This window comes from Capsicum annuum, chromosome 7, assembly GCF_002878395.1.
Source record: "Capsicum annuum cultivar UCD-10X-F1 chromosome 7, UCD10Xv1.1, whole genome shotgun sequence".
In the NCBI taxonomy this organism is placed as follows: Eukaryota; Viridiplantae; Streptophyta; class Magnoliopsida; order Solanales; family Solanaceae; genus Capsicum; species Capsicum annuum.
This window is the reverse complement of record NC_061117.1, coordinates 224,763,301-224,779,596: the sequence shown is the minus strand read 5'-3', so window position 1 is coordinate 224,779,596 and position 16,296 is coordinate 224,763,301. Positions and strand designations below refer to the sequence as shown.

At 39.9% G+C, this 16,296-nt stretch overlaps 2 protein-coding genes across 4 annotated transcripts in view; one reads left to right on the top strand and one right to left on the bottom strand.

Moving 5' to 3' along the window:
- LOC107878784 (scarecrow-like transcription factor PAT1) overlaps nucleotides 1–9,973 on the top strand; it is a 13,619-nt gene extending 3,646 nt beyond the window's left edge. The window contains exon 2 of the mRNA XM_016725907.2: nucleotides 8,111–9,973. Within this exon, the coding sequence (XP_016581393.1) occupies nucleotides 8,165–9,808 (1,644 nt within the window). The 5' untranslated portion in view covers nucleotides 8,111–8,164 and the 3' untranslated portion in view covers nucleotides 9,809–9,973. The remainder of the gene's footprint in view (nucleotides 1–8,110) is intronic.
- A 289-nt stretch (nucleotides 9,974–10,262) lies between these two features.
- LOC107878783 (probable WRKY transcription factor 20) lies at nucleotides 10,263–16,296 on the bottom strand. Of its 3 annotated transcripts, none has more exons than XM_016725905.2 (6): nucleotides 15,983–16,296; nucleotides 13,728–13,922; nucleotides 12,266–12,818; nucleotides 11,994–12,159; nucleotides 11,769–11,924; nucleotides 10,263–11,151 (listed from the first exon to the last, which is right to left on the bottom strand). In XM_016725905.2, the coding sequence occupies exons 1-6, from the start codon at nucleotides 16,196–16,198 to the stop codon at nucleotides 10,674–10,676; spliced, it is 1,764 nt and encodes a 587-aa protein (XP_016581391.1). In that variant the 5' UTR covers nucleotides 16,199–16,296; the 3' UTR covers nucleotides 10,263–10,673. The 3 variants fall into 3 exon arrangements, with proteins under 3 accessions (XP_016581391.1, XP_047249313.1, XP_016581392.1); XM_047393357.1 differs by lacking the exon at nucleotides 15,983–16,296 and adding an exon at nucleotides 14,362–14,524; XM_016725906.2 differs by lacking the exon at nucleotides 15,983–16,296 and adding an exon at nucleotides 14,036–14,327.

Genomic DNA, 16,296 nt, shown 5'->3' with positions numbered 1-16,296 from the left:
TGTGTATCACCTGCCCAATTTGCATCAGTAAATCCACTCAATAAAAATCACACCTCTTGTACCAAATTCCATGACTAAGAGATCCTTTCACATAGTGCAAAATCCTCTTTGCAGCATTTAAGTGAGAAGTTGTTGGATTTTGCATAAATTGAGAAACGACACCAACAGAGTAAGATATTTCTGGCCTTGTGATAGTCAGATAAATCAAACTTCCAACTAGTTGTCGGAACTTTATCACATCTTTTAAAGCCTCGCCTTCATCCTTCTTCAACTTGAGATTTGGCTCCATTGGAGTAGCCTTTTCTTTCGACTCCCCCATGATGAAACATTCTAAGAGACTCTCCGCATAACCTTTCTGAGAAACAAAGTAGCCTCGATCTGATTTTTCCACTTCCAGACCAAGAAAACATCCAATTTGCCCCAAATTTTTCATCTCAAAACTAACAGACAAGTCTTTCCTTAGATTAGAAATTTCTAATTCATTATCTCCAGTTATTATCATATCATCAACGTATAATAATATTAGGAGATATGCACTTGATTCTAATTTTATAAATAAACTAGAATCTGAATCAAATACTCTAAAACCACAAAAGATAAGGTATTGAACAACTTTACCATACCAAGCTCGTGGTGCTTGCTTGAGGCCATATAGAGCTTTCTTCAAACGACAAACATGACTTGGAAACTGCTTAGAGACAAAGCCATGAGGTTGCTCCATAAATACTACTCGATCCAACTCTCCATAAAGAAATGCATTCTTTACATCAAGCTGCCACAGTTTCCAACTTTGAAAGCAGCTAGCGAAATAAGTGACCTTACTGTCATCATCTTCGCTACCGGACTAAACGTCTCCTCATAATCCAATCCATAGTTTTGAGAAAACCCACGAGCAACTAGACGAGCTTTAAACCTATCAATGGTACCATCAGATTATTTCTTCAAGCGAAATACCCATTTGCAAGTGACTGGATTGCATTTTTCTGGTTTGGGTACCAATTCCCAAGTTTCAACAACAACAACAACAACAACATACCCAGTGTATTCCCACCTAGTGGGGTCTGGGGAGGGTAGAGTGTACGCAGATCAACCACTACCTCGGGAGAAGTAGAGAGGCTGTTTCCGATAGACCCCCGACTTAGGACTGATACCCATATACCAACCCAAATATGTGTATATAACTAGTATGGTACACAAGACAAACTAACAGAATACCAAACACAAAAGATAAGTACATATATAAACTAGTACGGTAAGCAAAATAAACTAACACCGCTAGCCACGAACAAAAAACTCCATCCCCCGAGGAGCGCACCCCTACTATTACCGACGCCCTCCCAACCCTAACCCTCTACCCTAATTCGCTTCCCTCATACCTTCCTATCAAGGGTCATGCCCTCCGTTAGCTGTAACTGCTCCATATCATGCCTAATCACCTCCCTCCAATATTTCTTTGATCTATCTCTACCCCGCCTAAAACCAACCATAGCCAGTGTCTCACACCTCCGCACAGGAGCATCTAAACCCCTCCTCATCACGTGCCCGAACCAACGTAACCTTACTTCTCGCATCTTGTCCTCCACCGAGGCTAATCCCACCTTCTCTCGAATAATCTCATTCCTTACCCTATCTTTCTTGGTATGCCCACACATCCATCGCAACATTCTCATCTCCGCCACCTTCAAGTTTTAGATGTGGGAGTTCTTAACTGGCCAACACTCCGCTCCATACACCATAGCCGGCCGGACTACCACTCTATAGAACTTACCTTTAAGCTTCGGAGGCACCTTCTTACCACATAGAACTCCCGAAGCGAGCCTCCATTTCAACCATCCTGCCCCAATACGATGCGTGACGTCCTCGTTAATCTCACCATTGCCCTTTTCTGAATGGCTTGAGAATCCAGCTTCACAACCACTCCAGCCTTCTGCGACACATCACTGAACTTACACTCCAAGTACTCCGTCTTGGTTCTACTTAACCGAAATCCTTTAGACTCAAGCGTCTGCCTCCACATTTCCAATTTATCATTAACTCCACCCCGAGTCTCGTCAATCAGAACCACATCATTTGCAAATAACATACACCAAGGCACCTCCCCTTGAATATGTCGCGTCAAAACATCCATCACCAAGGCAAATAAAACGGGCTAAGAGTCGATCCTTGATGCAACCCTATTACGACTGGAAAGTGCTCTGAATCTCCACCTACCATCCTCACCCGAGTCTTCTCCCCATCATACATATCCTGAATCGCCCTAGTGTACTCCACGGGCACCCCTCTAGCCTCCAAGCACCTCCACAGAATCTCCCTGGGAACTCTGTCATATGCCTTCTCAAGATCAATAAACACCATGTGCAAGTCTTTCTCCCTCTCCCGAAACTGCTCCACTAATCTCCTTACAAGGTGAATGGCCTCAGTGGTCGAGCGACCTGGCATGAAATCGAACTGATTCTCAGAAATCCTCACGATCCTTCTCATTCTCATCTCTACTGCCCTTTCCCAAACCTTCATAATATGACTCAACAACTTAATACCTCTATAGTTATTGCAACTCTGGATGTCTCCCTTATTCTTATACAGTGGAATCATCGTACTCCATCTCCACGCTTCAAGCATCTTTGCTGTCCTAAAAATGCTGTTAAACAACCTTGTCAACCACTCCAAACCTGCCCCGCTAGTGCTCTTCCAAAAATCCACTGGAATCTCGTCTGACCCCTTCGCCCTACCCCGCCTCATCCTGCAAATAGCTCCCTTGACCTCCTCAACCTTGATACGCCTACAATACACATAATCTCGACACTCCTCAGAATTCTCCAATTCTCCAAGTCCCCCAACACGAAACCTTTGTCCCCCTCGTCGTTCAAAAGTTTATGGAAGTAGGATTGCCACCTCTCCCTAATGAGAGCATCCTTCACCAACACTGTACCATCCTCTCCTTTGATGCACTTCACCTGATCAAGATCACGAGCCCTCCGCTCCCTGGCCTTAGCCAGCCTATACAACTTCTTATCTCCGTCTTTCTCCTTTAAAGCCGCATACAGGCGCTCAAAAGTTGCAGTCTTAGCCGCCGTAACCGCTAAATTAGCCTCTCTCCTAGCTACTTTATACTCCTCCTTATTCGTCTGTCTTTCCTCCTCATCCTTGCTTGCAACCAACTTAGCATAAGCCACTTTCTTATATTCCACCTTTCGCTTAACCTCTTCATTCCACCACCAGTCTCCCCGATGTTTGCCAGATTGACCTCTCGAGACACCTAACACCTCTCTAGCAGTCTCCCTAATACAACTAGTAGTCGTCTCCCACATACTATCCGCACCTCCTCTACTCTCCCAAGCCCCCTTACTCTTCAACTTCTCCTTTATTTCCAAAGCACTAGCCAAAGTCAAGCTACCCCACTTAATCCTGGGCCGAGCCTCCATGCTTCTTTTCTTTTTTCCCTTATTGATTACCAAATCCATCACCAACAACCTATGCTGAGTCGAAAGATTCGCACTAGGTATGACTTTACAGTCTTTACAAAGCGCTCTATCCCCTTTCTTAAGAAGTAAAAAGTCTATCTGAGTCTTGGCCACTGAACTACGAAACGTAATAAGGTGTTCCTCCTTCTTCGGGAAGCTTGAATTCGCTATCCACAACCCAAAAGCCCTAGAAAAATCCAAAAGGGAAGCTCCTCCATCATTCTGCTCCCCAAAACCACAACCACCATGCACATCCTCAAAACCTCTTGGCAAAGACCCAATATGCCCATTGAAATCCCCTCCCACGAGAAGCTTCTCTTCTTGTCTAAAGTGTCAATCTCTTCTTGCATCGCTCTTTCCCAATGTGGACAGCCCTTTGCTTCTTCATAACTTAATGGTTCTTCCGTAGTTAGTGCTCCTGTAAAGAAACACGAGGTCACGGAATAACTTTTTAGTTTGACCTCATAATCTTTGAGGTAGTCCGGTTGCTTTTTCTCCCTTGTTGACCTTGTTGCTGCTTGTTGTTCACCATTTCCTTCCCTTGAAATGTTCTGACTTGGAGATGCAACTTCTGAAATATTCTAATTTGGAGATACACTTTCTCCCTCTTCACTACAAGGTGATAACACATTTACTTTAGGAAATAATAACTCCATATTATCTCGATCATCACCCAGAACAACAAGCTTTTAAGAAGAAAATAAAGATAACGTTTCATCAAATACCACGTCTCTAGAAATGGTAAACCTGTTTGTCTTTGGATCTATGCATCTCCAGCCCTTCCTATAAGAATCATAACCAACAAATACACATTTTCTTGCTTTCGGATCAAATTTGGTTCTTTTAGTTCTGGGAACATGAACATAACAAGTAGAACCAAAAACCCGAAAATAGTTCACATTTGGCTTCTGACTATATATAAGTTCAAAAGGCGATTTCTGTATACCTGGCCAAGGAGGTAGCCTATTTGTCACATGGCATCCACATTGAATAGCTTCTGCCCAAAGCTCTCGAGGAACATTCTTGTCATGCAGCCATGAAAGACAAACCGAAGTAAGATAAGCAAGCTTTCTTTTCGCAACTCCATTCTGCTGAGGAGTATCTGGACAAGTCATTTGACGAAGAATTCTGTTGTCATGACAGTACTGGAAGAAGTCATCTGGCATATATTCTTCACCATTATCACTACAAAGACATTTTATCTTCTTCCCAAACTCATTTGCTACAACATTTTTGAACTCCACAAACTTGGATAATGCTTCGCTCTTCTCTTTCAAAAATTTCACCTAGGTGAACCTGGAGTGATCATCCACCAACACCATAACATAGCGATATCCGCTATAACTTGGTGTTCTTGTTGGTCCCATCAAGTCTGTATGAACCAATTCAAAGAGCACGTTTCTCCAATTTGATGACTTTTTGAAAGGAAGACGATGAGATTTTCCATATTGGCAGTCTTGACAAATCACGTCTTCGCGTACATTCTTCAAAGTTGGCATGCCATCTACCAACTTTCTAGAAGAAATCTGCTGCAACATTTGGTAGCCCACATGACCCAACCGAGCGTGCCAAATTGCGGAACTATCAATTTGGCTTGTTTTCTTTACATAAGCTTCACCTGTTGACATAACAAACAAAGAACCTTTCCTCTCGCCAGTAAAAATAATATCAACAGATATTTCTTTTACATTTTCAAGCACCTTCACATCAGTAGGACCAAACAATACATATTTTCCAGAATCAGTAATTTGAGGAACAGAGACTAAATTTTTCTTCAAACCTGGAACATGATAAACGTCTTGCAACTTGATACTTTTGGATTTATCATCAGCAACCTTAATCGTCACAACTCCTTCTTTTGCTACTGGATATGTCTAGTTATCTGCTGTGATAATGACTCGATCTCCATGATGTTCTTGCGTCTCCGAGAATACAAAATCATCTCCAGTGACATGACGAGAGCACCCTGAATCAACGATCCACTCTTCCCTCTTATTGTTGTTAGCACAATTGACAAAATCTTGCGCTGACTTTTGTTCAACAGCTTCGATGCTAAAACATTGTTCCCATTTCATTTGCTCATCTCCGTCATTGGTGCACGCAACATTGGCTTTAGAAAGTTTTACTCGACAGTTTTTCTTGATGTGCCCAATTTTCCCACATCTGTAGCACTTCTTGTTATTATGTGAATTTCCACCTTTTTCCGTGGTTGTTTCTTCTTCTTTATTTTTGTTCCAAGTTGATGTATTCTTCTTGTTCGACTTCTCTTTAGAAGATAGAACATCATCAGTTTCAAGATTCTTAGCCATTTGTTTAGCTAAAGCTTCTTGATTAGAAAGCATGTTCTCTAATTCCTCAACAGATGGTTATTGCGGCCATCCTTGAATGGAAGTGACAAAAGGACCGTACTCCTTTTTCAATCCACGAATAAGATAGCGTCGTAGGCGTGACTCACTAATCTTCTCTTCCGGATCAATCTCTGAAATTTCAGCACAGATACTTTTAACTCGCAAAAAGTAATCTGAGATAGACATACCTCCCTGTTGTAACATTGCCAACTCATTCTCCAATAGTTGCAGCCTTGCCGTATTTTTCTTGGTAAACAGCCTTTCGAGCGTGTCCCAAACTTCTTTTGGAGAGACAACATCACGAACATGATCAATAAACTCCTTGCTGATAGAAGTCCTCAAAGCAAAGAGTGTTTTTCCGCACTTGATCTTTCATTTCCTTCGTAATTCGGCATTCTCAGGAGTATTGGCTGGGATTATTGAATCAGTTCCTACAATTAAATCCCACAGATCCTGACCTTGAAGGTATGCTTCCATACACATTCTCCAATACTTGTAGTTAGTGCCTACAAGTTTTTCTATTCCATATTGAGTATTTCCCCCGTTTGAGGCCTCCATTGCTACAAACAACAAAAGCTTTCTCTTCACACTTTTCAAACTTCTCCAATAGAGTAAACTGATAGACAAGAAGATAGAAAAGAAAAAAGAATTCCTCCCTTCAACCTTGCTTTAATACCATATAACAAAAGTATTGAGCAGGAGAACTTATAGAACAAGAACAGTGAAGGAAAATAAAACAGCCGAAAGCTTTTTGTTGAATAGAAAATATGGCGACTGAAATTACAAGAGAAAACAGAGAAACTTTACTCTGTATATATAGACTCCTACTACAAATATAAATCCTAAATTTAACGTTTTATTCCACCTAACTTACTCCTAAAATTACTAACTTCCAGGTCACTTTATGAGGTGAACAAACCTCACCTAGTAATTATTTTGACCTGGTAAATACAGTAAACTAAATAAGACAGTAAGTTGCACTAATTTGTTACAGGCTTTATGGTTAGCTAATTTGTGGTGTTAGAATGCAAGTGGTAAGCTTTAGCTCGGGGGGGTTGTTCTTTATGTGTAGCTAATTTCTGGTGTTAGGATGCAAGTTGCAAGCTTCAGCTCTTTTGGTTGGGGGTGGGGGGGGAGGGGTGGTTTGGGGGGGTGGGGGTCTTTATCTTTAGCTGATTTCTGGTGTTAGGATGCTATTGGCAAGCTTCAGCTCTTTTGGGTGGGGGTGGGCGTGAGGGGTGGTTTGGGGGATGGGGGGTCTTTATCTTTAGCTAATTTCTGGTGTTAGGATGCAAGTGGCAAGCTTCAGCTCTTTTGGGTGGGGGTGGGAGTGAGGGGTGTTGGGGGTGGGGGGGTTGTTCTTTATGTTTAGCTAATTTCTGGCTAAGATGCAAGTGATAAGCTTCAGTTCTTTGAGTGGTGGTACTGGGGTGGTGTTAGGTAGATGTAATGTTTCGTCTACACTTTACCCTCTCCAGACGCCACTATCTGGGATTACACTGGGTGTGTTTTGTTGTTGTTGTAAAGACTTTTTTTTTCTTTTTTTGGACGGGAGTTCTTTATTTGATAGTAAATCTGCGACGACTAGAATGAATTCCTTTTTGTGATGATGAAGTTGAGGTTTATAGTCTCTCTATGGAAGATCTACAGGGCAAAGGCGGTGGGTAGTGTGGGACCTAAACCTTCACCCTAAGACCTTTTTAACCAAATAATGAAAAGAAAAGGTTGCAACTTTGGTTAAAGTGCTTTTATTTAATACAATAATGACATGAGTGGAGCTTGAACGAAATAATAAGGATTCATATATAGCCGAATGCTACTTGTTTGGAATTGAGGTGTAGTTGCTGTATTAGTTAAAAGTGTTTTTATTTGATATGAATGATGATATGAATTGAGCTTAAATGAAATTGTGATTCAATTAGCCGACTTCAACTTGTTTGGGTTAGAGGTGTAGTTGTTGTATGGTTAAAGTGCTTTTATTTGATATGATTGATAATATGGGTTGATTCAATTAGCCGACTCTAACTTGTTCAGGACTGAGGTGTAGTTATTGTGTTTGTTAAATTGCATTTATTTATTTGATATGATTCATGATATGAGTTGTGATTCAATTAGCCGACTCCAACTTGCTTGGGATTGAGACATAGTTGTTGTATTGGTTAAAGTTCTTTTAGGACTATGAACAATAGCATTTGTCGAACAGTTTTACTAAGTTAAGTTCAAGCTGTTCTTTGTAAATTGGTGTTTTTTTAATTTCTCATTAGTGACAATTGCTACGGTTTTTGTTAAACTTCTCTGCAGGATAGCTGGAGAACATTTTGTTGACGAGACCGGGTGTGTACTGTAATTGTGACAATGAGGCCTTCTCAAAACGCTGAGGATATCAAGGAGTTTAACAGATTCTTTAACCAACCCATAGAGTATCAAGATTCTTTTTTCTTGCCTTCTGTTAACAATCCGAACAACAACCAATCGTTTTATGCTGATCGTGGTCAGCAGACACAGGTCTCTGCCTTAAAACCCGACCAACACTGCTATGTTGAATCATCCACTGGAAATTCGAGTGAACTTGTTTCCGATTCACCTCCTATTGATGCTTTCTTTGCTGACGGAACTCCGATGATGCATCAAGGTTCTGATTCATGTCGTTCAGACATGCATCATTCTCCTGATGAAACACATCACTCATCGGGTAACAGTTCCTGCTTCACTAGTGATGTTACTGACCTGAAGCACAAGTTAAGGGAAATTGAAACTGCAATGCTGGGGCCGGATTCAGAAAGCTTGGAATCATATAATACTACCCCAGTGGCTGCAGCCAATCAAATTTCATCGGAGTCGGATAAATTGGTCGGAGTGATGGAGATGATGCCTAGAGGAGATTTGAAAGAAGTTCTAATTGCTTGTGCTAAAGCAATAGCGGAGAATAATTTGATTACAGCTGAATGGTTAATGTCAGAACTACGCACAGTGGTATCCGTTTGTGGGTCTCCAATGCAACGTTTAGGAGCGTATATGCTGGAAGGTTTAGTTGCCCGATTGGCCTCCTCAGGAAGCTCCATCTACAAGGCCTTAAGGTGCAAAGAGCCTACTAGCGTTGAGCTCTTCTCGTACATGCACTTGCTTTATGAAATCTGTCCATACTTCAAGTTTGGATATTTGTCAGCAAATGGTGCAATTGTCGATGCCATGAAAAGTGAGAACTCAATTCACATAATCGATTTCCAGGTCGCTCAGGGTAGCCAGTGGATCACCTTAATCCATGCTCTTGCAGCCCGTCCTGGTGGACCCCCACGAATCCGCATTACAGGGATTGATGATTCCACATCAGCTTACGCTAGAGGAGGGGGGATTGAAATTGTAGGTCGGAGGTTATCAAGCGTTGCTGCATCTTGCAACGTACCTTTTGAATTTCATCCCGTGGCTGCTTCTTGTTCTGATGTTGAGATCAAGCATCTTAATGTCCGACCTGGGGAACCATTGGCAGTCAACTTTGCGCTCGTTTTGCACCATATGCCCGATGAGAGCGTTGGAACTCAAAATCACAGAGACAGACTTCTGAGGATGGTTAAAAGCTTATCTCCCAAGATTGTTACGTTAGTAGAGCAAGAGTCCAACACTAATACAGTCCAATTCTTTCCCAGGTTTTTGGAGACACTGAACTACTACCTATCTGTATTCGAGTCTATAGACGTGGCTCTACCTAGGGACCATAAGGAACGAATCAATGTTGAGCAACATTGCTTGGCTCGCGAAATTGTGAACATACTAGCATGTGAAGGGGCAGAGAGAGTTGAGCGTCATGAGCTTCTTGAGAGGTGGAGGTCACGATTTTCTATGGCCGGATTTGAACCATATCCGTTAAGTTCCTCAGTGAATGCTACTATCAAGACCCTACTGGAGAATTACTACCAAAGCTATACGCTTGATGAGAGGAATGGCGTTCTTTATCTTGGCTGGATGAATCGCGATTTGGTTGCTTCTTGTGCCTGGAAATAGTCATCCTACCATAAGTATAGGTGCATGTAACTTCTAGCTTGATAATGGTAAGAGATAGCAGCAACTTTTTGTTTGTTTGTTTGTTTGTATTAAGTTAAAAAGCACCATAATTTAATCTTGTTAGGATCTGTTCTATCAGAAACTAATCAATGTTTTTATCCATCACATTGTGCTTTTTATTGCTAGCTCAAAAAGGATGTCATTTGTTCTGTTGTTTGTTCGTGTGAGAGACCCAACTATCTTCAAGAAACGTTTTGATGTGCCACTAATTAAGCCAAAGAAGTTCTATTTCAGGGGCTTTCTAAGTTCGGGGCTCATACACGTTTCTATTCGTATATACAAAGTGAATTTCGAGGCTCATATACGAATCTCCAAAAGTTTGTATTTATATACAAAACTAATTTGTATATTTAACTACTAAATTATAGCAGAATAATGGAGCCTCACACACAAATGAAAATTCGCAAAAATGCAGTATCATAATATCTTTGACCAAAACAATTTCGGCAAATACACTAGCCAAGTACCCTCATCCTAATTACAGAAAAGACAAATACATTGAAAAAGTTCATCATAATTCCTAGAAAATGCCATAGATAAGTATTCATAGACATTTGCTCAGTCATCCACTGTTGTTCCATTTTCTAATATACTCTAGGTATATGTACACAGATACGGCCTACGGGGATAACTTTTTGGTAATTACGTAAAGAACACTAGGTGAAGGTGTATTATACAACTTCTAGAAGTATATCGGAAAGTATCTATACTTCAACTAGAGATATCTTTGTAATCCACCAAGATGCAGGGGGAAGAATGGATGATGGCTTCTTATTGTTAGGCTTATACTTGATGGCAGATATGATCACGGGCCGAGGAGTATCTTTCCGTAGCTTTGGAGAGACTGGGTAGAAGGTTGTAAAGGTAAAGTTTCGAAACTAGGTCCTTGAACACGATTATCTATAGCTCCAAATCGGCTCATGCCATTATGTACAATACCATATCGCGCTACAACTGCACCTGGTTGTACTAGCATCATACCAGAACGTGAAACTTGAACTTGGTTATGGAGGGTGTGAAGTTGCCCGTTGTTCCCATTGTCCAGATGATATCCAGTACCGACACCTAGATCCAGACTAAGTGAGTTGGTCTGTTCTGCCCTGATCCTTGAACCGCCAGTTACAGGCGTGGATCCTGTCATTTCATGGTTATTATTCCTCGCAGTAGGTACATCGTGATTATGTTTTCCTTCATATGTGGTGATAACAGCTTTGGGATCGTGAGAAGCCCTCTCCACGTGTTTCCTGACAGGGCATCCAGCATTGGTGCACTTGTAATAGCTCCTGCATGACATGAAAATCAGGAGAAAAGATTGACCACTCGTGATTAGAGAAAAGAAAACTCAAAGCGAGATGAGGAAATTTTGAAATGCATTGAGATTTCGCAGGTTATATGGGAAAAGAAAAGGCTCGAAATCCATAGCTTCTGTCAGTTCCACCTAAAAGCATCCTTTTGTCCATGGACATGTTACAAAAGCTTCCCAGAGTTATATGAGTCATCATGCATGCGAGTGTTTGATGAACTTAACGACGACTGGTTTCTAATTCCTCTTAAATTCCCAATTAACGCATGTTGGCTTACAAGAAAGAAGATATTGGAGATTGATGGACTAAGATCCTGCCATCCTAGAGGCCTCACTGTCTTGTTTAGGTTCTTAGCATTCATCAAGAGAAGACGCGATATCATAAGTGTTATACTTTCTTAGGCTACATTACAACCAACTACTCAAATCATTTTGAAATGACTACTATATAGAAAAGCTAATACAACCAACAATCAGTAATGACCTTCGTCAGATACCCGTCACATACCAAAATTTATCTGGTCTGTGCGCTGCGCACAACAATCATGTAACTGAGGTCATGTGTTCAGATAACTACAAGCCATAAGTGTTACATACCTGGGATTAGGATTGCCTCGGACCACCTTCTGTCCATATTTGCGCCACTTGTACCCATCATCCAATATATCAACTTCACTGACTGTTTGAACAACCACGCGTGGTTCACGGATAGGCTTTATCACTGGTGTTACATCCATCCCACCATCCATTTTCCTGCTTAAAATTTTAACCATTTATCAGATCTATTCAAGGAATGAATTGAAGGTGTGCCAATAGTTTTACCTTCTTTTCGCAAATTGATCATCCTCATCCATGTCATCATTAGTGCCTTGCATCTGTGACGCTGCTCCTTCAAGAGCATCAGTGTCCGTTTGAGGTGATACAGGGGTACTACCAGGCTCAATTTTATTAGTTTGGACATTGGTGTTGAACTTGTCTTCAACATAGACTGAGAATCGATAAAGGTTGACTCAGAACAACATTACAAAAACTTCAGAATAACCACTTTATGCTCAATTGTGAGGGTAACAATGCTAAAAGAGCTACTTGTTTACCTTCTTGACCCCTGAAACACGCTTCTTTCTCGCATTTATCTTCTTGGATAGACACGAGAGAACCAGGAGAAAATCGGCGACACAGTTGGGGTTTAGGATGATCATGGGAACCTTTATAAACAATCTCTGTTATTTGTCCTTCAGGTGACCGCTCAAATATCTTTTTCACTTCACAGTTTGGGTATGTACATTTGTAATAGCTTCTTGGAAATTCACTTCCTTTAACAAGTTTCTGGCCATACTTTCGCCAGTTATACCCATCATCTGATGATCTCTCAGATGTTACTGATGATACATCTTTATGATCGGCATGTGAACCTTGCATGCTTGCATTAGATGGACCTCCCGGATTCATGGCATCAACATTAATAGGTTGACATAGACTCTCTTCTTTTGATGAAGCATCAACATTAACAGGCGCAGATATACTCAGTTCTTTTGATGATTCCATCTCGAGTTTAGCTAGAGATGAAGGTACCAACAATTGACGATGACTTTGATCTTGAACTTCTTTCAGTGGATCATTTTGTTGTTGGTTGAAACCTGTAGAAATCTTGATTACAGAAGCATATTAGGAATGTAGGAACTGACTGCAAGTAAACTAATACAACTTTTTCTATAAATAAATTATTCAATAAGCTAATAATAGAGATTACATCTAAAAGTTCATTTTTGAAGATCTACAAGAAGAGGACCCAAAAAACAAGGTGTGCAGGGCAAATTTATACTCCGTGAAACCTTTAAGATATACAGGGAAACAGATGCTTCTGAACTAGATGTCTCAGTAAATAAAGGGCGATGAAGATATTGGGAAAATAACCACTAGATGTGTGATATATGCTGACTTTCTAAAAGTTCAAAAGAATACTACCAATATTAAAAAGGCGAAAGAATTACTTTGACTAGCACGCTTGGTTATTTACAACATACATTCTGACATGATATAACGGTCACAGAAGAATAGATAATGTGACAAATCATAAAAGAGGTAAGGAGGATCATCAACAAGGCAAAGTAGTTGAAAGGTCATATCCACTGGTTTAACAATTCATTTCTTGACACTATGCATGAACACACTCAAACTACTGCTCATGGTGCTATCAACTTACCGACATAGCTAAATTAATTTTCTTCTACTTGTGTGAAAAGGACTGTAGTGCTGCCACATAAGAAACATGACTCTCTTCGATATGAAGACAAAAAGAAACACATGAGCAAATCAGAGCTACTTTACTTCTGGATAGCATTACACCACCATTTAGAACCTGCACAATTGACATTGACTGCAAACAGATGCCATATTAAGAGAAAGACAAGATACCGAGAACCTGAGTTAAATTTTCATTTTTTCTGAGTTTAACATCGGTCAGTTGTTAAAAAGGGCTACTGCTAATAAAAACGCTCTTGTTCATTTGTTCTTTGTTTCTAATCCAACATCAATAATATTTCAATAGAGCATTACCACATGTTCAGTTGCAAACGATCCTGATGTAGAACTAGATCCACTGGCATTTTTGAACTCAAAGCAGCTGGATTTTCTTTCAATGTATGAATTGCTACTAGAATAACCTCTCGTCAATAAGAATGCAGCAGCCCCACCAGAGCCTTGCACTGTTTGAAATTTGGAGAAGGAACCTGTAGTCGGAGATGGCTCAGCCTGCAGGTTATAAGTGAAATAGGCTAAGTGTTTTGACAGGTAAATGAAATAGACTTAAGTTATTGATCACAATTTTCTTTTCCAAAGGGAAACACAGTTATGCATAGACAGACATGGGACATATTATTTACTGTTCTTTCTCAGTTTTCTGCTGCGTTTAGGGAAAAAAAATTCTTTTTGCACATCACCTTCTGGTTTATTTTTTATCATTTGGGCGGAGGAGGATAGATGCTACTTATGGTAGTGAGAAGATTACTTATCTGCAATAGAACATTAGCATTTTCACCCGAATAAGACAAAACACTTACGCAAACTTAAAAAAGCATATATCGTTAGAAAGAACATCGTAGGGGACTTTACTGATGCCAGTATCAGGACAAAGCACTAAAAAATAAACATCTTTTTCCTCAGGGAACAACATAGTGGAAAAGCTAAGCACCTTGCGAAAAGGAAGATTCATTATGCGAAAAAACAACACTGAGGCCTAACCGAACTTATTCCACACAGAAGAACGAAGAATATGTATTCCGGTAAAAGCCAGACGCATAATTCTATTAAAATACACTAGTAAATCGTTCATGTAAGCATCAGTACCAACGGTTGCAATTTGCACAGATAAGCATACTTCTACTTATAGATAAATATTATATTCTCAAATGAGCACTTAGTATATGGTGAAGAATCAAATGAACAAGTTGCAAATTGTAATGCCAATGAAAAGAACCGAATAACTAATCAATAATTCAAACTGTACTTAAAGAAAGCAACTATCACATCAAAAAAAAATCCTCAAATCTTCCACTGATAGCATATTATGACATAATCAAACTAAACAAACGAAGGAAAAAAGTTTTTCTACTCCATCTGATTCAATTTGTTTGTCAAGTTTTGATTTGGCACGGAATTAACAAAAGTAAAGAATTAAATCTTGCGATCTTAAAATAAAGATACGTGGAATGTACCAAAATGTACTTTAATCTTGTGCTCTTAAACATAAAGAGCAGCCCATTGCATTAAAACTCCCACTATGCGCGAGTCTAGGGAAGGGTTGGACCACAACATTCTACGCAACTTTACCTTGCATTTTTGCAAGAGGCTATTTTTACGGCTAAACACATGACCTCCTGGTCACATGGCAGAAACTTTACAGTTACTCCAACGCTCCCCTTCTATGGTCTTAAACACGTAACGTGGAAAGTTGAAAATAAAAAATTGTCAAAAAAAGAAAGAGACATTCTTTCCGAAACGGACTGAAAAGGAAAACATGGCAAACAAATTGAAACGGAGGGAATAATAGTTTGCATTTCACTCAATTAAAGACAGCACAACTATACACCTTATTCTAAACAACACTTAAACTAATTAAGAGATTCTTAATAGTGGTTAAGATTCGCTAATTATTTTTCTTATAGCTTATCCTTCATTTTCTTATCAATCAAAAATATAATAACACCTAATTAGTTCTCATAATCTCCTCCCTCCCTAGATCTACTGAAATTCAGGACTATATAGCTCCTATTAAAAGAATAAATAAATAAAAAACCACCTTAGCCTAAATAACTCCACAAATTGCATACCAAAAAAAAAATACTAGTGATTCTTTCAATGTGTCCGATCCTTGGTGAATAGAGTTACATGATTTAGTCGAATTGCATGAAAGCTGCCTCGGATATCGTGGTTATAAAAAATATAATAATAATAACTTCAAAATTACCTAATACAACATATTTTTCTCAGGTAATGTAGAATATTTTTAACAAAACAAGCTCAAATTTCCCCCATAGATGGCTAAAAATTGCAAAGATACTTGATTTAGTCGAGGCGCAGAAAAGTTAGCCCGAACAGCACCGTTATTTAAAAAATAAATAACATTGTTTCAGCCAGAATATTTTTAGCAAAAAAAGCTCAGATTTCCTCCAATGATGATTAAAAATAACAGATACACAAAAGCTAAAAAAAAAAAAAGATTAACTTCAAAATTACTTAATGTAACACATTTTTTTCAGCTGATGAAGAACATTTTTAACAAAACAAAAAATGGAGAGTGAGTGAGAACTGACTTTGATGTTAGAAAGGAGAAGAGGAGATTCGAGGAAGGAAGAAGGACTGAGACCGGGAGGTATAGTGATACATGTGGACCTAGAGATCGGTAACATAGCTGGAGTCATCAGCTTGTACTTTGCTACGGCTCCGCCTCCGTTCGATCCGCCGGGAGCTGCGGCGGAGGAAGCGGAGGTTCTGCCATTAGTGAGCTGCTCGGCGTGGGAGTTTGCCATTGATGAGTGAGAGGAGGTGCTTTTTTGGTGTGAAGAAGAAGACAACAGTGAAAAGGAGTGTGACCGGGGGCAGTGGGCAGGGGTACTTTGGTCATTTT

Coding starts and splice junctions, on each gene's coding strand:
- LOC107878783 (XM_016725905.2), bottom strand. CDS start 16,198: ATGGCAAACTCCCACGCCGAGCAGCTCACTAATGGCAGAACCTCCGCT. Junction 13,923..15,982: donor TTCTCCTTTCTAACATCAAA/GTCAGTTCTCAC, acceptor TATAACCTGCAG/GCTGAGCCATCTCCGACTAC. Junction 12,160..12,265: donor GTGTTTCAGGGGTCAAGAAG/GTAAACAAGTAG, acceptor ATCGATTCTCAG/TCTATGTTGAAGACAAGTTC.